The following is a 26,937-nucleotide window of genomic DNA, read 5'->3' as shown; positions in this document are numbered from 1 at the left end:
AAACGAAGGTGTGATTGAGAGATCGACCCTCGCCGACGCCCGAAACCATTACTTTGAATATGTTCAACTATCGATCACGTGGAGAAGAGTAATTTTAGAACGTTGATCTTTCCACGTGATATGTACCGCGTACAGCATAAAGATTTTTCATTGTCAGTCCGACGGATGAGCGAGCTTTCATGCTCTCCGTGCATTTATTTCATGCAAATGGTGGTTAGAAATTCATGGGTTTGTGTAAGTTTTAAGTAAACAAATTATGAATATTATTTACCTATGTTACGACTTATGAATCGTCAATTTATCGATGTGCAGCCGGATTCGCTTGCGGCATTTGATTAGCCAGTGTTTCGAGTTATTTATAAAGATCTATTTGTTCAGCCGCCGACTGGCCTGAATACATTGCCAACATGTCACTATTGGCTGACCCGCGATTAACTTTCTGCTTTGGTATTTGGAAATTCTGTTCTGTTTAAACATACGTATTTAAATTAGATTAAACAATTAAAATCAAACCTTTCGCGTTATACATTGATAGTTTTATGGCATAGTAAACAATTTTTGACAAGGTTAATTTTAAAACTATAGCTATTCATTCATAAATAACCATGAAGTACCTAAACAAAAGCTGTTTCTCAATGTGCGAAACGACCGATATTTCATCACCATCGCTTAAAAGTATAAGTGCATAATGGTACAAAAACCGGCCAAGTGCGAGTCGGACTCGTGCACGAAGGGTTCCGTAAATTACAGTTAAATCAACCTATCTCAAAAACTATAAGAGATACTTTGATCAAACCAAAAATCGTTGAAAGAGTTAATTAGCATGCATCACCTCTATTTTTTTTAGAATTTTATACCCCGTAGTTATAAAAATAGAGGGGGGGGGACATACTTTTTACGACTTTGAGAGCTGATATCTCAAAAACCGTTCACTTTAAGAAAAATGTTTTTTAGAAAACTTTATATCATTTTAAAAGACCTTTCCATTGATACCCCACACGGGTATGTACATCGAAAAAAAAAATTTCATCCCTCAGTTACATGTATGGGGGGCCCCACCCCCAATTCTTTTTTTTACTATTTAGTGTCATATTTTTGTAGCGGTTCATACAACACATATTCCCATCAAATTTCATCACTGTAGTACTTATAGTTTCCGAGTAAATCGGCTGTGACAGACGGACAGACGGACAGACGGACAGACGGACATGACGAAACTATAAGGGTTCCGTTTTTGCCATTTTGGCTACGGAACCCTAAAAAGCTATAATATCACCAACATCATAAAGATACGTGAATATTACGCATAATAAGATATGTTGCACCCTGTAAGTGCGTACTTGGTAAATGCAGTAAAAACTTGTCACACTTTACGTGGAGCGAGCGCGGTTAATAATGTTTCTATTCCATAGAAGTCCTGTCTATGGTACAAGTCGTAATGGCGGGAACGCGATGCTTAACGCCGCACGTGCACCGATTGCATTGTTTAGTTTGCATAGTTAAATGGAGTCGAGTAATAGACTATTAAATGCTAGTTGTATGTTTGATACTACAATCAAGTATTCTGTTTGATTTGGTCGATTAGATAGGGTTGACCGTTTAGTCAAACAAGGTTTTGATACGATATCCTCAGTATTATTTTTGTTGCGTGTCTAATCACTTTTGGGAAAGCTCTACAAGCTTTGTTCTGCATTAATATCATAACAAAGCCGGTACCTATCTATCTGTATGTTGATCGTAACCACAAACCACAGGCACTGACATGACTGATGGCTATGAAGGCCAAGATGGCGTAACAAGATCCCATCATCCAGTGACTAGCCGACCACTTTATAAGAAACTGTAAAAATTACACGATATTATTTGAAATATTTTTTTCCTGTCTCTAAAAATAGTAAAATATAGAACAAATACAGCATAGCACATTTTACACTGAGGATCGTAAAAAATGGGGCACTTTAAGATAAATATAGTAGTTTTTTTTTTTTTAAGTCCAGTGAGTAAGTGTTCAATAAAAAGCCTTTATCTAACACGGCAATTTATGACAATACCCAAAATCTGTAACAAGTACTTGTACTAACAAATTGACAAAGAATAGAAAAAGTGCAGCGGGTGATAAAATGTATTGTTCTTTTTGTCCCTTCCGAGGCCTTGCGAGTACAAAAACAGCGAGAAGCTACAATAACGTCAAGTTGATGGATATCCCCCACTCAATCGATCATCCCTTTGCAGGTGATTGCCATGTAAAGATCGACATCTAAATTGGTTTTGTCCCTTTATATTTAACTTAATTTAAAACCCATTGTTTCATTAAGAAAGCTACATTTAAATAGCAAAACCTACATGGCGTTACAAAGCTGTTGCATTAGAATTTCAGATCCCAACAGAATAATGAATGGCAAACAACTTGCATTTAATAAAGCTATGACAATGACTAATCATTAAAATTGCATGAGGTGTCGACGACAATGGATTGCAGAGCTTAAACGATTAAAGCTAAGCCGACGTCAAGCGTAATTGAAAATAACGAGATGCATATTCATGTAGTGCACATAGGTAGTAAGTAATCCGTCTGTCGCCCGCGGCACGCTGCATGTGCACCTAATTCTATTTCTGCTATCCGGTCTGCGTCGACAGGGGTTTCATAATTGCTTTTATATTAACTCTTATTTTACAACCAACGTTTATGCAATCAAACATAAATTCACAAGTTTTATGGTTTGTGTAAACGGGTAACAAATCACCTCAATAAAATTACTTTATCAAGGCCCACTCCTGATTACGCAGGATTGTTTGTGGTAGGATTTATTTTGCACTCATAATACCCGCACGATGAAATACATCTCTTAAGCATAAAAACCGGTATTTTTTAATTAACCAGCATTATTCTAATCACGTAAGCCTGTATGTTTTCTCTAAGCCACACCTGCCGGCGAGAGACAAATCACACCCCCACAGATTAAAAACTGCTACTCAACCGTCCATGAAATTAAATTTATTTAGGGCCCACTCCACATCATCCCGCGTGTCAACTGTATTTACATAAAGAATAGTTTCGAGAAGGACGTGAGCCCATATTTATATTGCGCCGTCGCTGGCTGTTTATTGAAATATTTCATTGTTAATTCTCTAAACGACTTCTTCGGTTTGGGGGACGAGATCCGAATGGCGCGGCCTGAATGCAGCATTAATAGTATTTATTAAAATAACAGTGAGTCTATTCCGGACTGCTTTTATTTATTCTATTATGGTTTCTGTACCTGAATGGTGAAAGAAATTGTTATCTGTAAGACGAAGGCCCGGATGGGAATCATAAGCTTTGGACTGCTACGATTTACACGTAGGCCAATGCATTATTATCAGATGATAATATTGAAATAGGTCTAAGAAAAAAGGGTCTTTTAGATAACAAAGTAAGATAAAACGACCGGAAAGGAAATGGGGATTATTTTGACAAATCATAAATGTTACGAATGCTAATAGTTTTTCTATCTAAAAAGATACTCTAGTGTCAACAATGCTGAAACCGTGTGAGGAGGTTACGGTGACTAGCTGAATGAAATCCCATACCTCATCTAAATATCGAATTACGCAAGATTTTTTGTTACCAGCCCACCACAGCTCTTGCCGTGTAACCCAAGATGTTGTTACAAGATATTTTTACCGCCCTCTGATGCAGGAATTCAATACTATGTACCTAGATATTTTTCTAATCCAACAGTGCAAAAACAACTAATGTATAGTACCGCTAGGAAAGACGTCTTACGTGATGTAATCTGGCAAATATACTGTGGTTACAGTAGAAATGATTGCTGCAATCAGTCCAACTGTTCTCATTTTGTTTTGCTTTGCTTTATCACCGCAAAATTGCTTTTGTTCTCGGATTCAAACTTACGAATAGGCAAGCATTATAAGTAACGAGTCGAAGTTATCTTGGCTGTATCAAGCAAGGAAATATTATAGGTTTGCGCCTACGCTCCTGGTTGCGGAGGCTGTTCGAAGGACAATGCGCATAGTTCAAGTCCAAGGTTTTTTAGAAATAAATGGCAGTATTTTTTTCTATTCTAATGATTAACAGGTAAAGTTTGTTAGTTTACGACGGGGCATTATGTGGAACTACTGAACTGATTTTGAAATCTGTGATCGTGATACGCAATTTTTTTTTCGGGTACGAGAAGAAGTTGCACGAGACATAGCTGCTATTGATTATATTTTTTCGTTGACATGCATTTACTTTTATTAACTCCTTGGCATGTTGAATATAATATCTGAAACGTTGACCGGCAAGACCGTTAAAACCGAATTGGAGATAAAATTTTTAAAACGCTGAACTCGCAAGACTTGGATGTTTGTTGTTCCAAGTTCTACAGAATACAGATGAACGATAACAGGTGACCATAAACTATCCTGTCGTCTGATACCGCCTTAGCTCGCCAGGGGCGTGCTGGATTAATAAGTAGCAGTGGATAATATTTTGTAGAATTTTGAATAAATATCAGGGTGTAAGTTGATAATTTCTATTGTATGTTAAGTTTCTTTGTGGTTAACTAACGCGTTATGAGTAAATAACTAAATGGAGCCTTTAAAACGTTATTTAACTAAATAACGTAACATTTTCTATCAAACGTGTGGGTGTCTAATAAAAGTCCAACGTCCAATAGACGACTAGGTAAATAAAATTTGAATTTGCGATGGAGTAGTTTCAAATCAAAACGAGATAAAATATGCGTCCCGTCGTGTCGGATTACGCATTTAAGGCGTCCAGTTTATTGGCTTCCCTCTATAGAATCTCCATAAATGTCATATGAAATAAATGACATGTACACATGTAGGTACCCGTGGAGCCGATCGAATAGCCCGATATACTCCGGACTCGCACCATGGAAGCCTTACCAGATAGCACATAAAGATACGTGATATGTTAATTTTTATGTTATGATCGTTGGAAGTAAATTATGTTTCGAAATGCACAGAGTACCTATACGATGCCGTTCTAGTCACTCGTATTTGTTCAGTAAAGAAATAAAATTTACATAAACTCATTATAATGAATTACTGCTCAATTTTTACAGGATACTTTTAAACTTTCGTCAAGTTAACTAACCTATTTATCAAGTAAATAAAGGGAAGGTCCCGTTTGGTCCTTAATATTGTTTATTATTATTCTAATTTTTAAGCAAGAACAAAAGGCAGATGTTTTGTCGTTGACAAAGATGGATGGCACTCTATGGCTAAGGCAGGTTAGTACAATAGGCGGGGACAAAAACTGGCTTATTGTAAGGGGCGTCACATCTCTAAGCTCATTACCTGCGCGCGCGCACGGGCCCTTTCAAAAACGTCACTCCAGCTTACCTCGAAGAGGTAAATGACAAGCTCACAGGTATTAGTTGTGACGTTCGTCTAATTAAAATCGTGGGGATTAAGTTCCTTGACGTAGAAACAATGTACCCGCTGCATATAAAATGTATTATTCAACCGACACTCATAAACGTACCGTTAATCTATTATATTAGAAAAAATATTGTTTTTACTGTTAATCCTAATCCCGCTAAAGTAAGCTAGAAGGTTTTTTTAATAAGTAAATGAGATTAACGTAAGTACCTATCTACAAAAAACCGGTCCGCGGCTGTTTTAGATTTTCAGGATTTAGAAATTTTTTTGCGAAGCCGTTATTGTAAGCAAGTTAGGTTTGGTTTTAGTCGGTTTATTTACTGGATTAAGAGATTTATACTGATTATAAATATTTATTATTTCATGGAAAAAGATTTTAAACTACCTACCTATATTTATTTCGTTCTCACTAACATGAAAGGAAAACAAAAAAAAACTTGAGTTAATTTAATACCTGGATACCTAACATATAGGGAAAGTTTGACAGTGGTACATTTTTATGTCCGCCACTGTAGCCAAGCTTTCCGATGAAGCTTGTTCCAGGTTTATCAAAATAACAACTTTAGCATCGACAATTAGGATTTGATATTACGTAGATTTTTTATATCACTCTAGTTACGCAAATTTATAAACCCTCGCTATACTTATTCATGATCAAATAGACAAGAAAAAAAAAGGAATCGTATATTATGAAAAGTTTTCGGGCATAACGTTCGTCTTGATCAATCACTAATTTTGCATTTCTGTTGACCTTTAGCATAAATCCTTGTTGCCTGTCAAAAAGTAACTTGTGAACTGCTTTCGATAGTTAGGTTAGTTATTAGTTACCCAGTATTTGTTTGAAAGTGCGGTATAATCTTGTCAGCTCAATATTAATAGAACCGCATAACCTTCACGCGATAACGTCAAATAACGTGCAGGACTTATCGTGTGCGCCGGTTTATTTTCACTAGTGTGTTTATTTTCACGTCTAAAAGTAGGTTTACGATTTGTTGTTGCAAACATTAATCTAGCTAAACAAATTAGATTGATCGCCTTGGTCATCCCTATTTTGAACATGGAACTATTTCGGTAGTTTATCGAAGACACCGGTGGCTTATCACTACAAATTATCGATATCAACGACCTTTGCAACTACGTGCAGCTGTGTCATCGATAAGGTTATAATGCAATTGAACTTACCCAATAACCGCCACACTTCGGCACTGCTCAGGTAAACATTGAGGTGTGCTAGGCACGCAGGCAACAACAACACGAACACCAAACTCCTCATGGTGCCAGCTCCAACCTCCACGAACGTCTCAAAGTACCAACTCCAAGTCCAACACCACGTAAAGTTCACAAACACACATTTGTTTCACATTTTCATCCACTGTCCCAACAAAATCAACGATGCTGAGTTCTCGCCTCGCCGATACAAGATTACACACTCGAATAAAACGTACAAATCCAACATAAAAACCAAATAAACTCGCGAATTAACACGTAAAGGTGCGAAAGTCTTTAATTTTATTCATGAATAGACGTTATGGAATGGATATCTTATCGAATTCTGTTTATAAACATTGATATTATCAATGTTACTTCACGAAACAAAGCGACACTACCTCCGCGCGCCACGGTTCCTGTCAAACTGGTTGTTTGTGTTGCCTCGAGTCACCGCGTGCGTACGGCGTCGCTGCGCTGTGTGCGTTTGTGAACATTTTTTTCAATGAGTGGGAGAAGAGATCATGAGGGACGAAGCGAACAGAAGCGACGGCTACGAACTTTTTAAAACTACTCATGGCGTACAATAGATGGCGATATAGTGATCATTACAGGCACAACAGGTAAGTTTGATTCGTAAGTTGATTTCAGAATTAAAACTTTTGAGTTTGTATTGAAAAATAAAATAAATATTGAGATGAAGTTAAATTATCCTACTAATATTATAAACGCGAAAGTTTGTATGTATGGATGTATGGATGTTTGTTACTCTTTCACGCAAAAACTACTGAATGGATTTTAATGAAACTTTACAATAATATAGCTTATACATCAGAATAACACATAGGCTACAATTTGTAAACATATTGTTCGAAATACTAAACCTGCGCAGACGAAGTCGCGGGCACCAGCTAGTATTTTATAGTATTGTCAAGAAGTAACAATTAATATAAAACACGTAGGTATTTATTTTTTGAGTATTTTAGTAGGAACATACCTCATAAGTTACCTGTTGTCAAAACAGAAATAAGATTTAATTGATTTGTAAATTTTTTTGTTCCCTTAAGCTGTGCCCTAAGGTAAGTTAACAAGTACCTAACTAATTAAAATAAGATAAAAAGGAACTTGGTAGCCAGAAGTAAGCTAAAAAAAGTATCTTCAATAACCAAGTAGGTACCTAACTATTAAGATAATCATTGATTGATAATACTTAACCCTTAGCAGGTATTGTGGGTCAAATTCGACCCAGAAGCGGACATTTTCGGTAATTATTCTTTTAATATTTATGCTACGACTGCGCGCTTCTACGTATTCTCAGTGCGTCGCTAGCTGCGGCGGGGGGCGGAAGTGCAGCGCTGCAACTATCTTAGGAGCGGAGGTAAGTAGCCGACTGGGTCACGTTTGACCCACGACACCAAGTAAGTAACTTTTTTCACTGAGTGTAATTTGTAACTTTTTTTGTTTTAGTTAATATTTCTACTACAATGGGGGGCTTTTTGAACGATAGACAAATCGAGGATTGATGAACGACTCAAATGATGATTTGGAACCGGAAAATCGGAAAGGACACCAAATATAAACCAACTTTCAGTCATCAGTCCCAGTTTGAAGAACCAGTTGCATCGACCTCTTCTGCAGCTTCAATTTCAAGTCGGAAAAGGGCCTGATGCTACCTATGCGATTGGAAAAATGACCGAAAACCTTCTCTAAATGTTTACATATTATTTGTAAGACACATTATTTCCAAAATGTTCAGTGTTCTAGTTGTCAGAAAGTATAAAGACTAATCTTGTTAGATTGGAAAAAAGTCGTTTTGATTTTGGTTGTCATTTTTTTTAATTTTTACTGATCTAAGAAGTAATTTATTTTTTTGTTGTCATAAGGATATGAGAAGTGCCATACATATCTTTTAGTTAAAGTTTTTAATACATTTCTATTTTTTTTTAATGTTTTAAGTTCACACTAACCAGAAAGTGCCAAAAAATTATGTTAGTTACAAATGTGTGTAAAACATAATAAATTTTTAATATTCTAAAATTAAACCAAGATAATTTTGTAAAAAATGCTTCTTTTATTTAATAACTAACCATATTTTATACAAATAATAAAAAATATACGTTCTACAACAGATTTTTTGGTATGGGTAAAATTTGACCCACGATACCGGTAGTGTTGCCAAAAAAGGCGATACCAGCTAAGGGTTAATATAAATAGGTAAGTAGGCACTTATAGGTACCTAAGTACACTTAGGTACTCAAGCTAAGACAGTAAAACAGATAGTAACTCTATCCTATTCAGTGCATAGGATCCGTAACGAAACAGCTTCCAAGTAGACACCAAACCAATACAAACTCGATACTAATTACGAGTATCGAATAAGGTACTTGCGTAGTGCTAACGATGCCTGTGAACGAGTAGGACCACCCACAGACAGCCACCGTTTCATAATGAGAAGCTCATTGTGACTAACAAGCGTGTAAACAACTCGATATCGAATCACGAACGAGTTACGATCGATGGGGTGTGAAAGTGGCTGCACTTGCCACTCACTTGCATCAGTACGAGGCGACGGAACGATCCTTAGTTGCTTTCTGTATAATTAACTTTTTATGATGTCCATTCTTACTTGTTTAATTTTATAGGTAGATATCTAGGTGTATTCTGCATTCACCATACCTCGGTTACACGGAGTTCAAACTTCCAGCCTTAGGTTGAGGCACAAAGCTAACCGCACTGCATACTTTTATGTAGGTACCCCGAGACCTCAGGCAAAGCAAAGTTAAGTCCATTTCCTACACGTGTCTCAAGTATTTCCGAACTGATTGTTATTTCGTCAACATAGTAACTAAGCTAACATGATAACCGGATAAATCGTAACGTAATTAAGGCACATAACTTTAACAAGATCGCTGGAACAAGGCTGTTGTTTGTTTCTGTCCGCAATTTTGTACCAAATTATAGAGCACGCTCGCCGCTCCGCGCAGTTTGAGGAACGCCTCTCACGAAGACTTAGGGCTGTCAATAACCTCATGAGTCTAGATCTACGTATAGATTTTACACACATGGTATGTATGAAATATGGGCACAGATTACCTACCAAATAGCGTACGGGCCTACATTAATTGAAGTGCAGGTTTAAGAGAGTGATAAAAATGAGTTTAATTAACAGGCTGCGGGAATGTTCGAAAGATATACAGTAGCCTGTGTAACCACACCTAGGGCTCAGAATGTGGGTAACGGATAATCTGTCTCAAACAAACACAAAGTTTTTTGGTAGGTAAGTTCTATAATCTGAATTTTTAATTTTATTTTACGATTCGACAGCCCTTAATTCTACAACTGAATAAGTACAGCTACCGACAGGTTTAGATTCTTGATAATTATTTCTACAATACCAAATTAATGCTCATTTTACGCATACAATATTGTAATTTGGGTAATCTAATGTATAATTACTACGCACCATTTACTTTTCAGCTTTTAGAGCCTTTTTAGAACCTTGTTTACTTACTAAAGAGAATATAGCATTTACTCACAACTTATACCTATAAGTTAACCTGCTTTCATTATGCATCATATGCATTAGGATTTGCAATGAAGTTACTCTAGTGATGCCTAAAATGGTACAGGTCTATGTTCCAGCCTGCTAGTATAATAAAGTTTTAGCTTGGGTTACAATAATACTTAGGTACTTACCTATTCATCAAAATCTCCCGTGAATAGTACCTAAAAAATATTATTATGGTGTTATGAAAGTATCAGATATTAAAGAACCGGTGCTGCCATCTATCCGCATTTCTGTCAAAATCCAACAGACCCTCGTTAACCAAGCGAACACTAGATGGCGCGGCTTGTAAATAAACGAGCACCAAATATAATCTAATAGGACGTCCTGTGTGAAATCGTGGAATGTTCTATGTGAAAAGAATCCATTTTATTAAAGTTTGTATTCACTAGCATTGGCTCAATTACCTATATTGATTCAGTAATTAATTAAAATAGAGTAACAATAAAAAGATGTGAAATACACTTTGAAAATTTAACCAAAGCAAATATATCTTCGGTAGTATAGTGGTAAGTATCCCCGCCTGTCACGCGGGAGACCGGGGTTCGATTCCCCGCCGGAGAGAATCTTTTTGCATGTAGAATTTATTATTTACTAAGTACAAGAATTGTTATTATTTTGTCATAGAACCGAGATTTCGAATGAGGGCATACCATTTTTTATCTGCACTCGGTTTATATCCATCAGAATTCACATGCTAAATAAATCTCTTACAATTGTTTGTATATCGTCGTTTCGTCACTTCTAGATTACTTACCTACAGTTCTTTCATTCATGCCTGAAAATTCTCAGTATTGACCTGATTTTATCTTGACGCCCAGGAAGACAAGACATAATTATAAATATTGTCGTTCTTCCTTTCTTCCCTATATCTATTCAATTCAACTGATAACTCTTATTGACTACAACTGTAGATACTTACATACTGACAGACATACATGACTGGATACTACCAAGTAGGAAATCGTAGGAAAAATAGGCCGTTTTATTTTAGTTGAGAACAATGAGAACGTCGTCAGCCATCTTATGCAATCTAATTATCTCGATATTTATAATGTAATCACCATGACCCTGAAATCCGGCGCTGTCTGAATTCTTTCTTTATCTCTTGACCGCTATTTTTATATCATCAGTAATTTATAATATGTAGATATAACAGCAACTATTACGCACTATAATAATGCGTGTCTTTCATTTATCACTGCCGTGAAGCTAATTTGTATGTTTTGGCAATGATAAGATAGTGAAATTACTGAAATTCTCTTCTTGTAACTGCTTGTTCTAACTAGAATTTTTATCAGTTATGTAGGTACTTTCAAAGGCCTATCCATCCAGTCATTATGCTTACTTAGCTATCGACCACAAACTTATTTGTGTTTTTAACTATATCAGCTGATTGTACACAGATGGCACGTGTAATAGATGTGTGTAGCTACTCATTGATAATAATACAAATCGTATGACTGATAAGCTGAATTTTACTATAAACAAACTCTTTTCCAAGCAATCAACTTAATCCCAAGATAGGAACCTAAGGAAAAAAGGAGGTCTAAGAAAAGAGAAACAGTAGTATTCCAAAATAGACTTTTAATATAAAATTTCATAAAAACTTTCGTTTTCATACAATAAATACGTTTCGTCCTTTGGTAGATAAATTTTTCAGAACAATAAAAACCGATTATTATCAGTGTTAAAACATAAAATCATAGAATTAATAAAAAAGTAAAGGTATAAAATCAAACTAAACAATACATTGGCCGTGTGTGATAGCGAGTATAAAAATTAATGCTAACATCATTTTATAGTAAAAAATTACGCGATACATAAAAGCATAATTATTCGAAAATTAAATAGACATTTAACATTAGAAAGGCTACGATTATGGCACAGAGGAACTATCGGGAGCGTGTCGCGAGCGCTCACTTCTCTTTGGGCTTCTTTTCCTTCTTGCGCGGCGGCGGGACGGGTGCCTCGCCGCCCGCTGCCGCAGGGGCTTCCTTCTTCACCACTTTCTTTACCACCTTCTTCTTGGGCGGGTCTGCGGGCGGACTGGGCTGTGCCGGCAACGTAGGTGTCGCGGGAGTTGTGGGGGTGGCGGGAGTGCCAGGGGAGGGTGTCGCAGGAGAGGCGGGTGCCACTGGAGAGACAGGTGTGGCAAGTGTTGCGGGAGTCGTAGGTGTGGCGGGAGTGGCAGGTGCCGCGGGCGTCGTAGGTGTGGCAGGAGTGACTGGTGTTGCTGGAGTCGTAGGTGCCGCTGGGCTCGAGGGTGTCGCGGGCTGGGCGGTTTCCGTGATGGAGGACTCTATCTGCGCTGCCGTGGAGGACTTGCCCTTGGCGGGGGTCTTGACGCCGATCTGCGCGAGCGACACGGCGCCGAGCGGCGGGGTGGGCACGTGCGGCGGCGCGGGCGCGCTGAGCTCGCGCGCGATGATGGCGCTGGCGAGCGCGGCCGCGTCCTCCAGCTCGCTGTCGGGGGTGGGGAGCGGGTCGGCGACGGCGGGCGGGCACAGCTTCAGTTTGCCCGCCGGCTTGCGACGCTCCTCGGCTACACAACCAATTTATTCTCGCCTTTATTCTCTCGAGCGATTAGACGTGGCGTTAGTATGGCGGTCACATTAGAGAGCAAGCTCGGTTAGGGCCTGGAACAAAGTCGAGGGAAAACATAGCTACTTGGTTAATTCGAAACGATGCAAGCGGAAAGTTAGAAATTGTCAGTTTGGTGGAGTCACAAAGCTTCATGACCAATCATTACAAGGATTATTATTTTGTATTTGGAATCAGTTTTCTGACAAGGAGAACGATCCATTATAGTTATAAATAGGTCGAAGTATCAGGTATGAATAATTAAGAATTATAATTATAGATAGGTACTACATGTGTGAACTAAACGTGTGCTATCTACGTGAAGGTGTTTCATGAAGTGCACTGAATAATGTTCCTTGCAATGCGTGAATAAAAAAAATGTAAAGCATCGGAAAAGATATATCACAATTTCAAAAATGTCTATTTACGAAATTGTAACAATCTTCCTCACACATACACATACAAAAGTTGCAGCAAATGGCAAGAGACTACCGATGCCATTTGATGCAACTGCTCAGTAACAACTCATTCAGCTCATTTACTTGGCATTTAGTTTTATAGCAAGAGAAACTGCCATCATCATTATTTTCCAGAAATAGCTAAATGAGTGGTCAACCAAATGTCCCTACGATCTGCATCTACTTGGACGCAACCCAATAACCACGGAATATTTCGGTAGAAAATTGTACAAACAACAAGAGGAATTTGAATTTGGCTAATGTATTTTTAATCGGCAAAGAATTCAATCCGATTGGAAAGGAGTAGGTAGAGTCGGGTTTGGCAGACTTCACAACAGGAGCTTTTAGATAGTCAACATTTATGTACAGGTACAAGTCCTTCACCCTAACTTACATTCAGCGCATTTATAAAGTTGTGTTGAGTCCAAGTTCAATAATTAATATTACCTGATCTATCAAAGCCGCGTCTCTTGCGCTGCCTCCTCGGAAGCTGGGTGAAATAACAACGAATTTAAACGAAACGTATGCTGATAAAATAAACATTAAAACCAAACATCACAAAACGGCACAAAAGAAAACAAGTGGACACATCGAGTTTAAGGTGACGGTCGTCTAAGCTATTCACATTCATCTGCCGACCGATCCACGGCAAACGGATGCAGCTAACTATAAACATATTAGTAGAAGTCTGAAAACTGCAAATGAACTCTGTGAGAATTGACAGTGCAAAGCTGTTAATCGTCGGCGGCGTCCTTGTGCGTATACTCACTTTTAGCAGCGGGGATTGCGGGCGCCTCTTCCTTGGACGGCGTATTGGCCAGCGGCGGGCTGTCGGAAGCAACGGCCGGGCTGGCCGGGGTCGCGGGGGTTTCCACAACAGCCACTTCTGGTGTGGCGGCGGCTACTGGAACTTCAGTCTTTGGTGCCTCTACCACTGCTGCGGCTTCTGGTGCTTTCTCGGCTTCAGGCTTAGCGGGAGCCGCAGCGACCGGCGCGAGTGCTTCCACAGGCGCAGGCACGTCTGGGACGACGGCCTCTACGGTCACAGGAACTTCACTTGGCGCTGAGACTACAGCTGGTGCAGGCGCTTCGGGAGCAGGCGCAGCAGTTTCTACTGGGACGGGTACTACAGCTGGCTCTGGGACGGGCGTAGCTACCTTAGCAGGAGCAGCTTCTTCAGTTTTTGCCTCAGCGGCGGGGGCAGGAGCCGCTACAGGGGCCGCAGCTTCTACTGTGACTGGCACTTCAGCAGCTGCAGCGGGGGCAGGCTCGGCGGGCGCAGGCGCCGCGCTTTCTGCTGGGACTACCTCTTTAGCCACTTCGACTTGTTCAGCGACGGGTTCCTGTACAACTTCTCCAGATTGAACTACGACTTGTTCTGGAGCTGGCTGTGGAGCAGGTTCCCTCGGTGGAGACTGTTTAGGGGGTGAGGAGCGAGGCTTGCTCAGTGTTTGCGAGATCTTGGCCCAGATATTAGCGAAGGAGTCGGCACCCATGTAGTCAATGTTGCCAGCCTCCCAACCCTGGCGGCGTGACAGTTCATCCAGAGCTTCACGGTTTCCAGCCCCACCAGGCAACACTCGAGCCAGGTTACCGGCAACACCGCTCTGTAACAGAGTAAGTCTTGTGTTATTTTCGATCTTGTGAATAACAATACGACTACATTTTAAATAGGAATATTATTCATATATCTAAAGGGAAAATGTTAATAGATAGTTTAGTACGTGCAGAGTACAAACAACTGGTGAGCATGCAAAGCTGTCCTATATATAGAGCTTATATTACGGTGGCAAACACTTTGCGTTAAAGCTTTAAAAATAAAAAGTTTTACCTGAGGTTGTCGGAGACAAATACATAGGTTTGTGACTTACTTGGTCCTCAACCACATTAGTATCCACCGGTTCGTCCTCCGGTAAGTCAATAGGCACTGGAGAATCCGGCGGGGACGGTGTCGGGGTGGGTGGTATTTCATGAGTGCACACTTTCCTCCCCCGCGCGTCTACAGTAACTCTGTGCCTTAAATAGAAGCCATCGTATGGGTGTCTTGGCATTATGTCATCATAATCATCACTTTCGGTTGCCGACACATCCCCATTCATCATTTCGTGTTCTCTATATGTATCAATTCGATGGAGTCTTCGAGTGCGACGGGTGCGTTTCTTATCTTTTATTACGTGTACATGGTGTACTGCTATATCTTCTTGTGTTGGGTGCGTGTGTGAGGAAAATGATTCATGATTTTTATAATTTTGGTGATGTTTTTGTTCACCGATATTATAATGCGACTGTATGTGTTGACTACTATTATCAGGTTGATGATCATACGAATGTTTATGTTCGTGGTGTTCGTGGCTGTGATTGTGATGATCATGACTGTGACTCTGATGATCATGATTGTGGCTGTGATGGTCGTGATTATTGTTGTTTTGATGGTCGTGATGATCATGACTATGTTTCTCGTTATAATCGTGATGGTGGAAAGGATGTTCGCGAATGTCATGATAATCGTGACTCTGGTTATAATGATCATGATAATCTAAATTGGGGCTGTGATGAACAGGGTTGTGGCTGTGATGCTCATGATGTACATGGTTATAACTCTGATAACCATGATGATCAGAGTGGAAACTCTGTTGACCATGATGGGAATGCTGATGGCTCTGGTGATCAAAGTTGTGACTGTGATGACCATGATTATCAGAGTGGTGAACGTGATGATCATGGCTGCTCTGGTTATGGTCGTGATGCCAATGACTCTGATGATGTTCGTGTCCGTGTTCGTGTTGAGTGTGCTGTGGCCAGTGATCTGTATAGTGTGGTTGATTCTCCTGATTCGGTTTATGTTCTGTGTAAGTGGACGGAGGTTTTTGAGCTTGATAGTCCCATGCATACTTTCTGATTTCTTCGTGATCTTCAATCCTAACTAGTTCAACATGTTGGCTGGGACCTTCATCTGCGATTGGTGGGATGTGTCCTCTATAAATTGTCCATGGATCATGAAATTCTGAGACATCGATCTGTTTGTCATGTTTATCTTCTTTGGCTTGTACATCGGGGTGATGCCAAGCGAATTCCGATTCAGGGTCCGGTGTTGGTTGATAGTGGAATTCGTGTCGCACGTCATGTGGAGGTAACACCAGGGGCTCGTCTAGTGCCTCGGCCACCTCAACCTATCGGTTGAAGTGAAACAACTCAGTAGTATGCATGCACACAAACACTTGAACTAAGCTTCGCACTAGCTATCTCTCTATACAGTGCTCAAAACTTTGTCCAAGCGACTATTAGTTTTTGTTTAATGCGTCACTTAATAAACATACTGATGACAATCGTTCAAGATAGGATGATGATATAAGATGATTCAGAAAAGAGAAGATCGAAATAAATAAAGAAGTTTCTTTTTTTATTTAAATTCAAATTCTTAAATTAAATGCGAGTGTTTCTTCGGTATGTTTATAAAGGTTTCGCGGCATTCCACCAAAATACCAACACCATCTATACCATACAGATATTAATTAAACCGTGCAAAAGCAGACAGATATAATACTTTGTGAAAGTTAGAAAATGTTAGTATTTTGGAGAAATATTATGTCACACGGGTAAAAATATAATGCTTGAAACATAAGGGTGCGTAAAGTAGCAGTACGGTGCACAAGCAACAGTGCAAGCTTTGTTACAGGTGGGAGTTACTGTTTAATCACTCAGGGAATCACACCCTAACACGGTGCTATGTAGGTATAATAATTAAAAGAAATGTGTTCATATCAATACCTATACACGTATAGAATAAGATTGAGTAAACGCAAAGGTGAAAAGCTAAAGTTGAAATGTGTAGTCTCACCTCTGCAACTTTAGAGTCCTTCCGTGAATGCTTGGAAAACATGTTGTAGTGTTCAGAACGGAGGTTGTAATGACTATGGATCGACTTACTAGACCGAGCGAGGTACCCTGAGACGCTCGCGGTCACAGAAACCGCACATTCGGATCCGATTTCAACAATGTGTAACCAATATGGAAATTAATATCTAGATCAATTGCAATAAATATGTAATACTTAAGACATCTCGAGGTTGCAACAGCGCATATTGTTTTTGTGGTAATTCGATATTTGTGTATCGATTTCCATTGTTCTATTTGTAATCGTCTAAACACGTCTACATAAGCATGACTAGATGGACTAGACATTGTTTTGTCTTGAGTTATTTATAGACTGATCCTACTTGTGTTCTTAGAAGATGACCAAAGCCATTTTAGAATCTATAGATAACTGATGTATCTTTGCTTAGGATGTTACAGCCGTAGCTAAAGCGTTGAATGACTTACCATGCCGGTATCAAGCTGAGAGTGGACGTCTCCGACAAAGATGTCCCACCAGAGCTGGAGCAAGCCGCGGATGTGCTCGGGCGCATCCACAGATCCTGACTCGAAGTTGAACTGCTGCAGCCAAGGCTTGGCAGCTCCGATGAAGTGGATAATCTTCAAATTCTGCCCGTAGCTGGAAGAGTTTATGAATCAGGAATACTTATACTACGTAAGAAATAGATCATGAATTATGGTTTGGGGGCATTCCAAGTCCCTTTTTAAGAGCGCGCGCACACTACAAACTTTTAGTCAGCAGATAGTCGATATGGGCTCGTAAATCAGTATGAAGATGAATGGTCGTACACACGTAACACAGGTATTTGTCCGTGATCAGGCCAACCAAAAACCTTGATTGAATTCGATTTTCAAAAAAATGCCTAATTTTTTTTCCAAAAATTATTTAGTCTGCAGTGTGCGCGCAGGCTAAGAGTCACAAAATAATTCTAGTATATTATTTTATTCATAGTATTTAATAGACGAGTTCAATCTTATTGGCAGCTACGCCATGACTGCGATAAAGAATTCTATTTATCGTGGTTATGTGAACCATGAAAAAGTGCAAGTTCAACTACCAATATCTAAGTATGTACCTATCTTATTCTGATAACATATTACGATTAGACAGGAGCCTATCCTTACATGTCGTTTAGTGTTTAGTTTTATCTTCATACAGTCGGTTTAGATAACACAGACAATATTGACGAGCAAAAAAAACATTGCAGGAAGGATGGATAATTTTGGGCCCTGTATAATGATTTGGACCGACCGTATTTTATTATAATTTTTATTTTGTTTTATGCAAATACATATATGTAAGTATGATTTTGATATATTAAGTAGGTACTGTCTCCGATATACCCTATAAACGAGTCCATTTGCGACATACTTTTTACGACTGCCAACGTCAATATCGGACGCGAATGCATCAGGTATTTTCACTCGTGCCGATCAAAGTGGCGAGATAAACTGTTTTCTTGGTTATAATGAAGTCTCTGTGACTCACTGTCATATCGTTTATACAATAGAAATATTTTCATTTGGTTTCTGCTTGACTTGCGCACTATTTAGAATTAGAACGAGCTTTGTCTTCCAAAATTATCCATACTCGAGCAAATATGCATTTGGAAAGCTGTCAACACGATGATAATTAAGATAGCACGTGTAGTAATGACTCACTGTTTCAGAGCAGGCAGATACGAATAGAAGGCGGCGGATGTAACATTGTAGAGGAAAGGCAGATGCTTCTTGATGTCGCCGTGAGCCCAGTCAGAGAAGAAAGAGTTCAACAGGCCTTGGTCGCCACCTGTCACCAAACATCAGTGTTACACGCTAACCCACTTGACAAATCGCCCTCATTAAGACATAAAAACATCCAATAACAAGTAAACATATTTCGAATTAATTTTAATGACAGTTTGCTTGAAAATATGACTGAATGATATCAGCTGTGTAAATAATGATCGCAAATATCTGTAAGAGATCATACGTTCTGGAAAACATTCAGCAATTGCAACAAAAAACGTCTAAACAAAATATATTTGGATGTTAGTTCAGGCAATTAAGGAGAATTTAATTTGAGACATGAATCAGTATGAAAGAAGACTTTAGAAGTATAGTAATGGGAGCTTTTTGGACTAAAAAGAGGTTACCATCAAAGCTGCCACGCTCCTGTGCGAAGGTGATGAGTTTGCTGAAGGTGTCCGCGGAGGGAGAGAACACGAAGACCCCCGAGTTGAAGCAGTCGGGCCAGCCGACATCGGGAGCCGCTGACAGCTGCTCGCGTTCGAACAACTCGTCGCAGTTTTGTACCACCTAGTGGAAAGATTAGCGTTACGTTTTTTGGAGACATGAGGCTATAATTAGGGGTAAAGTCTATGTAGGAGTATTCGGTGTCGGTAAAAGACATTGCATTCTTAGGACATCTACAGACGGGACTTCTCCGAAAGATAAAATAATGTAGGATCAATAACAAGTTTGCACATAAGCAAACATAAGGGATTGTTCACACCAAACGTATTGTCCGCCGCTGACTGTGAGTATACTCACAGTCGGCCTCAGTGTGAACGTCGACTCAATCTGCAGTACGCGTACTCACCAAGCCGACAATAGGCTATAGCGTACGATGCGCTACATGTGTGAACAAAAGAATACGCTCGTGTAGGTTCACACTAGATGCGTACGCTGAGCGGCCGACTATTCTCCACATAAAAGAGCTCTGGCATCACTGCGCGGCGGTGCGGACGCGGCGGAGCGGCGGTGCGTACGCGGCGGAGCGGCGCTATTCGGCAACTGCGTCCGCGTAGCCAAACCGCTTCCGCCGTGCATAGTCGCGTAGTAAAATAATCGGCTACTGAGAGTCAGCTACAACAGACGACGTAACAGCGTATAGTCGGTTCGGTGTGAACGACAATTTCAATATATATGGAAAAGCAATAAACTGCGTAACGCGCGCTCACAGTCAGCGGCGGACAATACGTTTGGTGTGAACGATGCCTTAGTCTCAAGGCTATCATAATACACTCTCAAACTTATGGTAAACAACAGGGGTATTTTAAGCACAAATCAGTTTTTTTATCTTGTTGATATGATCTTATCCTTTTGACCTTTCGTTTGGACAATTTGATAGATCTAATCAGAATGCTGAATTATAATGCTCTCATTATACAAGAGCCTCGTTACGACCCACGTGAGGAACATGAATGTTACAGTTACTGGTGGCTATCGAGCACTCTTTATCTACGCGTGGATAAAACTTGCGAGTTGACACAATAACCTGCGATAAATAAAACTCAGCGAGTCAATGGATTCTACCGAAACACTATCTCATTGTTTATTGTTGGGACTTAAACGTTCATAAATTGAATTTTTCTACTTGCTTTAATTATGTAATTTCATGATAGAGGCGATAATGGCACGAGAACATCGTGTACTGACAGTTTCACTTTCACAAGATATGACGCTGCCTTCAAAGAACTAAAGAATGAAAGTGTAAAATATTGGAGCGGGTCCAAAATTGTCGGGAACAAAATATTTGGGCCACGGTTATGCGGCTCGTCATCTCGTGTTACTGCACTAACGTCCACATCCGGTAACATTGACTTTCTTATCGCATAAACAGTTACAGATCGAAATAGAGTTAACGACTTTTACATATGCTCGTTAATACAACATTAAAAAATCGAAAACGATTTACAGCATTCAAAACATTCGCGATTCCCACAATCTCTATGACATCACACATGAAATAGTGAAGAATTCGTTGATTTAGCTGAAACCACTGTGGCTAATGCTTGTCCATTAATCAAGAAAACCCACTTTTAAATGAATCCACGTACGTCTCGTTAATAGACTGCCGAGTAAAACACTTCATGATAGGACATATATTAATTTTGGTCGACTGTTACTACACAAGAATTGATTGAAGCAATCGCCGGCCAAACGACGTTTATCTATATTGCTCTTTGATATTGCACAAATATTTACACTGGAAAGTTTATTTTGCAGCTCCAGATCTTGATGCATAAACCTCCTCGCTAAAATGGGAATGTATGGTGACGCGAGGACATGAAAACGTTTACTAAATAGTTGCCGGCAAACAGCTCAACGTGTACGATCTAATTTAGTTTAATTCATTAGAGCCGTCAGTTATAGGACACTCATTAATTAAACTTTAGAGAGAAGACAGATCTGTCTGAGTGTGTTGCCAAGTGGCAAGAAGCTCACCAATGTGTCGGCATCCAGGAACACGCACTTGTCATACTGCGTGAGATTCCAGCAGTGGATCTTGGTGAACGTGATGCCGAGCTCGGGCCGCTGCAGCAGCGCGAGGTGAGCCGCGTCTTGCGAGTCTAGCACATCCACAATGATCACCTCTGCGAACACCGCGCGAAGACGATCTCTGAGGACATCCAACACAAACAAATTAAAAATATAGGTACCTACAACATGTAGGATGTTAACCACTTAAGCTCAATTATTGTTGTTTATCAGATCAACATCGACAGATAAAGTGGAATCAAGATCAAGATCTGTCTATCAATATGTCGCTCATCCAGAAACGAATAATAATAGCCACCAAACGTGATAGCGATCAATATTAGCATTTAAACGTCTTTATTTTTCTGTATTTGTATAGTCCGAGTTCTAACGTCGCCAATGATTACTTAGACGATAAACTGTTTGCACGTGAAACATTATTTGAGTAATGATCTGTGAATATTCACGAATGCATAAATTACTCGCTAAAACAAAAATGAGAATTGTAAACTGTGAAATAAATATAATGGCACAGTGATAATGTCGTATGACTGTATCGACAATCATACAATCAGTCAATAATGGCAATTTAAAAATAGGTGTTATCTTTGAAGCGCACTGAGTAAGATACATTGGTGATCACTATTTTTAATTGAGTCAATTGTTTGTCATTCAAACTGCAACTGGGAATTACTGCCTAACTCCATCACAATAATTTAATTCTTTAACTAGCGTCACTTTTCATCCAAATTCTGGATCATGCTCCAGAAATCTAATAAGTATAATCTACATACATTTGAATATTGTGTCTGATTTCCATTTTTGTTAAGGCACATTTTAGTTAATCGGAGAATTTAGTCTGACCAACGCCGCACTGATTGCGCAACTTTTATTTTTATAGCCCTTGGCAAATAGCCTTAGTCTGACCCAAATTACGAATCTGCTCATTTTGTGCAGAAAAAAGATGTTTACACATTCATTCTCTGGAGTGTCATTGTGGATCGTAAATAGACTACCACCTCTTCCCGTAGGCGTTATGTCGTCATATTGAACTGACGTGGGAGCAACCTACAGCCGTACCAAAGCAGAGCCTTTACAACTCTTGACAATGGGATAGTCCTTTAAATGCAAGCTTGAAATACAGGTACAGTTTCGTCACAAACTTCTCCCAGTCTTTCAAACACACGTACAAAATTCATTGGTATACCTCATGGGATCAGTGACGGAGGGTGTGATGAGTACCACGGCAGGATACGAAGATCCGACGCGGCGCAGGGAATGCGCCAGCACCAGAGCCCCCAACCCGTACGAGTCGTTTGTGGCTAACGTCACCCATGCTCGATCTGCAAAACAATACAGTTAAAGGAAACCAGGCGTTAGACAATCAACACTTAAACAGTATTGACTGGAACAGCGTTGTTTTGTCAACACGGAGTTGCTAGGTCACTGGCATCGAGCACTGCACGGCCCCGCTTTCGATTATTATTATTGGCCACACCTGCCAAACTGCACGCTGTTTGTTGACATTAGTTATCTTTGCACTATTGATGATGCATATCGGTGATGTATGTTTATTCATATAGGTAGGTACAGTCATCTTTATTTACCGTTTCTCATTCATCCATCACCGTTAATGACAAACATTAGTAATTGTTGTCACTTGTCCCTGATTCTCCAATTTGCATGAATTTGTTTACGTAAAAGCAAATATAGTATCAGGAAATTAAACTGTACGGGAATAATTCAGAAATTAATTAGTATCCTAAACATGCACATAATAAAGTTTTCCTAAAACACAACACTACCAGAGTGGATATTCCGTAAAGCCAAAAAGGCCCTGCTTTCTTTATTACATCTAAAATGGAGAGTATGTCCTGATTTACTAGATAAATTATTTAAATTGTTATAGGTTGACCTTAAAGGGTCCAAACCCAAAAGCAAAAATAGATTGTATCCCGTGTTCTTGATACCGATAGCTTTGTAGATGACATTATTTGTAGCTGTTAAGGAACTGACTGCTGGTGTTCTGTTCTATTTCTCAAAGGACAACAATTATTGCACAAAAATAACTTCATTTGCGTAAAGGTATCTTTCTCTGGTCGCTTAAATGACGGTTCCTGGCGTTCGCTCCTGAACCTACGTATGTAGATAACTGGATACGTTAAGTTTTAGCTTGAGTGTTGCCTTACATAGAATGGCGGATATCTCAAAAAACTGTCAGTGGCTTAATTAAACACGTTATTTATAAATCCGCATTATAATTTATGTCTAATTTGCAAACGCGCGAGTCTAATCACATTTGTGTATTCGCCATTGGTGCCAAAGACGTAAATATCTAAAATAACTGGAGAAACGTTGTTTTGGAGGATTACGTGCACATATATTTTAGCGATCCGCTGTCGGTTCATGTCGGGGCGTCGCCTTCGTCATCGTAAAATGCCATGAGGAAGTGCGCAGTTTCTTCCTCTCAAGACGCAGACGCAGAGCTCCTACGTATATTCTGTAGTGGGTACATATAATATTGGCACGTGCTACGAGAGTTGGCGCCGTAGATGCGTATGCGCACTATTATTTCTTCACCTGTCAATATCACCACGTGTTCATACTGAAGACTTGACATTCAGTTTAATTAGGAAACATTTTATTGCCTAGTCATTTGTTATCATGACTTGTGCAATTTTGGCATGCCATGCGATTTATTATACTGATTTAGTTTCGCAACAAGGCACGAACTGCAAAGGTTCAGCCAAACCATTACTGGCAGTTATATTTTCGATTGTGATATATGAAGAAACGTCTCGGATTCCACAAATTATTGACGGGAATAGCTCCCGGCGTCCAGTCTGCGTGGGCCATTACATATACCACCATGCAATAGACAAGTGCCGCACGTTCAGTTCCGAAATAGCGCGACACAAATAAAATTCAAAATAAAACTACTGAGTCGCGTTAGATATTTCGTGTCGGGAACGTCCACGCCTATGTATTCCACAATTAAACTCGTAAGTCTTCCCGATCAACGCCAGCTAACACTATGTGACGTTCCAGACTGTTGGACATTCCCCGCGGCCACAAATCCTATGTATTATTATCCAATTGTCTGCAAACATATGTAGGTACCTGTGATATGAATATAGAAAAATAGATAGACTCGCTCTGAAAGAGGTCTCCTATTAATTTGTCGTTTGTGATCTCAGCGACTTCACCACTGCAGAGCTCCCGGAAATTTATTTGATTTATATTATAAACTTAAAACATCCTCCATGTCATAAAATCATCAATTTTATATCAGGAAATTCCGTCAATATTCGAGGCCAAATTTTAGTGGTTGAATCTGCTCATTACACGTATTTATAGCGTTAATGATATTTATCAACAACAAGATTTATTTTCTGAACTTTAGTTCGACAGCTGCCAGGACTATTGAACAGGAAACGTCAAAAGATATTTAGGTAGTGGTGTAGTTAATGAATACATGAAACATTCTCCTGGTAGAAGGCACCCCAACAAGGCACTCGAGAGTTGAGATGCAGGATCAGGCGCGCTTGGGAGCAATGTCCCTGCGGTTTCTATTTAGGTGCGGCCGGTCCGGCGGGATGGAACCACGCGGGCAGTCGACCGTTTAACGGAATAAAGGAATGCAATGATGACGTGTTCATCTTTTTATATTGTCACACAGCTCTATGCAAAACCACTAATGAAAATCGCCATATAAAAAATAGGCTTTCGTGTTCCTCACTTTCTAAGCTAATCTCTGATGCACACGCTATGCGCCTTCAGCGAAATTCTTTGCACTTAGCCAATATTTAATTTTCAGTGTTGTAAAGTGACAACCGAACACCGAACACTTGGACTTGTCGTTTAGAGAAAGTGGGACTGGTTTGGAACCGTGCTTAGTACGAACGAAGCCAATAAATCTTTCTAGGTATTGTGCTATTAAACAGAACGACTCTCAGTTCTGCAAAATCCCATTGCTTTTGAACATGGAATAATGACTTCAAATTATATTCATGGCTGCATTCGACCGCTTCAATCATGTTAACTGGTGCTTTTGAATGAAATGATACTGCTATTGTCTGGAAATGTGAATGGATTATTGGATTTAGCGATATAGCTGTATTGGCTGTATCTATAAGAAGGATCGGCGCCTGTTTAGCCACAACCAGGTCGGATGAACCTTTGTGGTTTGTATTGAATATCGGATATCAAGTTAGAAATATAAGAAATAGGCGCCAGTTTAGCTTGACAATAAGAAGTAATCTTAGACAATCAATCTGCGGATTAGTAATCCTGATAAGTGGCATGATATGAGTCCAGAATTTTAGACTAGGGTCTCTCTAGGGATGTCAAAATCAGACCACTGGATATACCAGTGAAGAAGTAACGCACCATTCAGGTTCGATTTTATCTTCCTCCAGAATCGAGTAACTTGGAATTTCTTGCTGGTTCTCCTTAAAACCGATCAAGTATCTTTCACACACTATTGTAAGTAATTTATGTAAATTCTAGTGTGGAATGTTAATTCCAAAATTTTTACTAGTTATTAAAATTCCATATCGTACCTAATCGGAGTTGAAACGGTTAAGATGACTGCACATTAAATAACTGCAGTTACCATAACAGTTGATACGAAGCTGATAGGCTCGCTGTTTATGAATGTCGGTATTTGTAATAGATAACGACACTCTGTTTACGATCGCAAACTACTGATACAAAAGAAATTACAACGCAGGGTAGGAAGAACAATACATAATCTTCACTTCTAACGTAGATTACGTACAAGTGACGTAGTGATGTGGGGTCAATAAAGATATCGGACACATGCTAGACCAGAATAATTCAAGGTCATCCGGCTACCTCGCAAAATATTTCGCAAAAATTACAATACGTTTTGCCGATTTAATTAATACTCATATCAGGTCTTTTAATGGCATATTTTATAAGTAGATGATTTTAGCAATATTATGTTCGCTTAACGAGAAGTTAAAAATGTTGGCTGGGTTTTTTTTAACGCGATTGTCAAAGCAAAAAATAATGTAACACCAAGTATAATAAGTGTAGGTACCAGAAGTAGATTTTTCCTTAATGTGACTTAAATTCGTAAAACAATGTTATAAAAAGTGATAGCGAAATAATGGTTTTAAAGAGAAAATTTCTAACGGAATTTACAGCTGAGCAGAAAAACACTCAAAGTATTTTTATCTACCCTTGTTAAAAATAATTAACATTTCAATTAGTTAAATGCTCTCCTTTCATTCAATTACCGGCAAATTATTTTTGTAAGTAAAGCATGAAAATGGCTGTAATATAGAAAAGCCGGTGTAGAAAGTATAGTATAGTCGAAGCTCACTTGACATTATGTGGCCGGGTGTAGTCTCGCGTGTGACAGTTCCAGTCACGTCTCTCGTATCACGAACTACACGCGCTCTTCGCGCAACACTAGCTAATGCACGCAGCGTGCGACCGGCGACCGCGACCCCCTCGCCGCGCTAGCACTCACACTATCTCACAAACGTCATCGCGTATTACACAAACACACACACACGTGAAGGCGACGCATGCGTAAAAATAACAAGATAATTTCACTGGTTCTAATACACATTTCAGATTATTTCTTTA

At 39.4% G+C, this 26,937-nt stretch overlaps 2 protein-coding genes and 1 non-coding gene across 9 annotated transcripts in view; 1 reads left to right on the top strand and 2 right to left on the bottom strand.

Moving 5' to 3' along the window:
* Positions 1-7,076, bottom strand: part of LOC110383805 (tyrosine-protein kinase Drl) — a 29,201-nt gene extending 22,125 nt beyond the window's left edge. Inside the window, exon 1 of the mRNA XM_021344714.3 lies at positions 6,574-7,076. Within this exon, the coding sequence (XP_021200389.1) occupies positions 6,574-6,664 (91 nt within the window). The 5' untranslated portion in view covers positions 6,665-7,076. The remainder of the gene's footprint in view (positions 1-6,573) is intronic.
* Positions 7,077-10,654: 3,578 nt separating this feature from the next.
* On the top strand, positions 10,655-10,726 carry Trnad-guc (transfer RNA aspartic acid (anticodon GUC)). Its single transcript has one exon. It is a non-coding gene; the product is annotated as a tRNA-Asp (tRNA).
* Positions 10,727-11,732: 1,006 nt separating this feature from the next.
* On the bottom strand, positions 11,733-26,843 carry LOC110383870 (glycogenin-2). Of its 7 annotated transcripts, none has more exons than XM_021344817.3 (10): positions 26,669-26,838; positions 22,526-22,661; positions 21,286-21,460; positions 19,212-19,374; positions 18,739-18,865; positions 17,524-17,695; positions 16,096-16,373; positions 15,075-15,219; positions 13,973-14,810; positions 11,733-12,707 (listed from the first exon to the last, which is right to left on the bottom strand). In XM_021344817.3, exons 1-10 carry the CDS (start codon positions 26,673-26,675, stop codon positions 12,082-12,084), a joined length of 2,667 nt encoding a protein of 888 aa, XP_021200492.3. In that variant the 5' UTR covers positions 26,676-26,838; the 3' UTR covers positions 11,733-12,081. The 7 variants fall into 7 exon arrangements, with proteins under 7 accessions (XP_021200492.3, XP_021200486.3, XP_021200493.3 ...); XM_021344812.3 differs by adding an exon at positions 13,651-13,693 and having other exon boundaries at positions 12,567-12,801; positions 15,075-16,373; positions 26,669-26,841; XM_021344814.3 differs by adding an exon at positions 13,651-13,693 and having other exon boundaries at positions 12,567-12,707; positions 15,075-16,373; positions 26,669-26,841.
* Positions 26,844-26,937: the final 94 nt, after the last annotated feature.

The sequence above is a fragment of the Helicoverpa armigera genome, chromosome 3, assembly GCF_030705265.1.
Source record: "Helicoverpa armigera isolate CAAS_96S chromosome 3, ASM3070526v1, whole genome shotgun sequence".
Taxonomy (NCBI): domain Eukaryota; kingdom Metazoa; phylum Arthropoda; class Insecta; order Lepidoptera; family Noctuidae; genus Helicoverpa; species Helicoverpa armigera.
The sequence above is the reverse complement of the archived record's forward strand: the minus strand, read 5'-3'. Positions and strand labels throughout refer to the sequence as shown.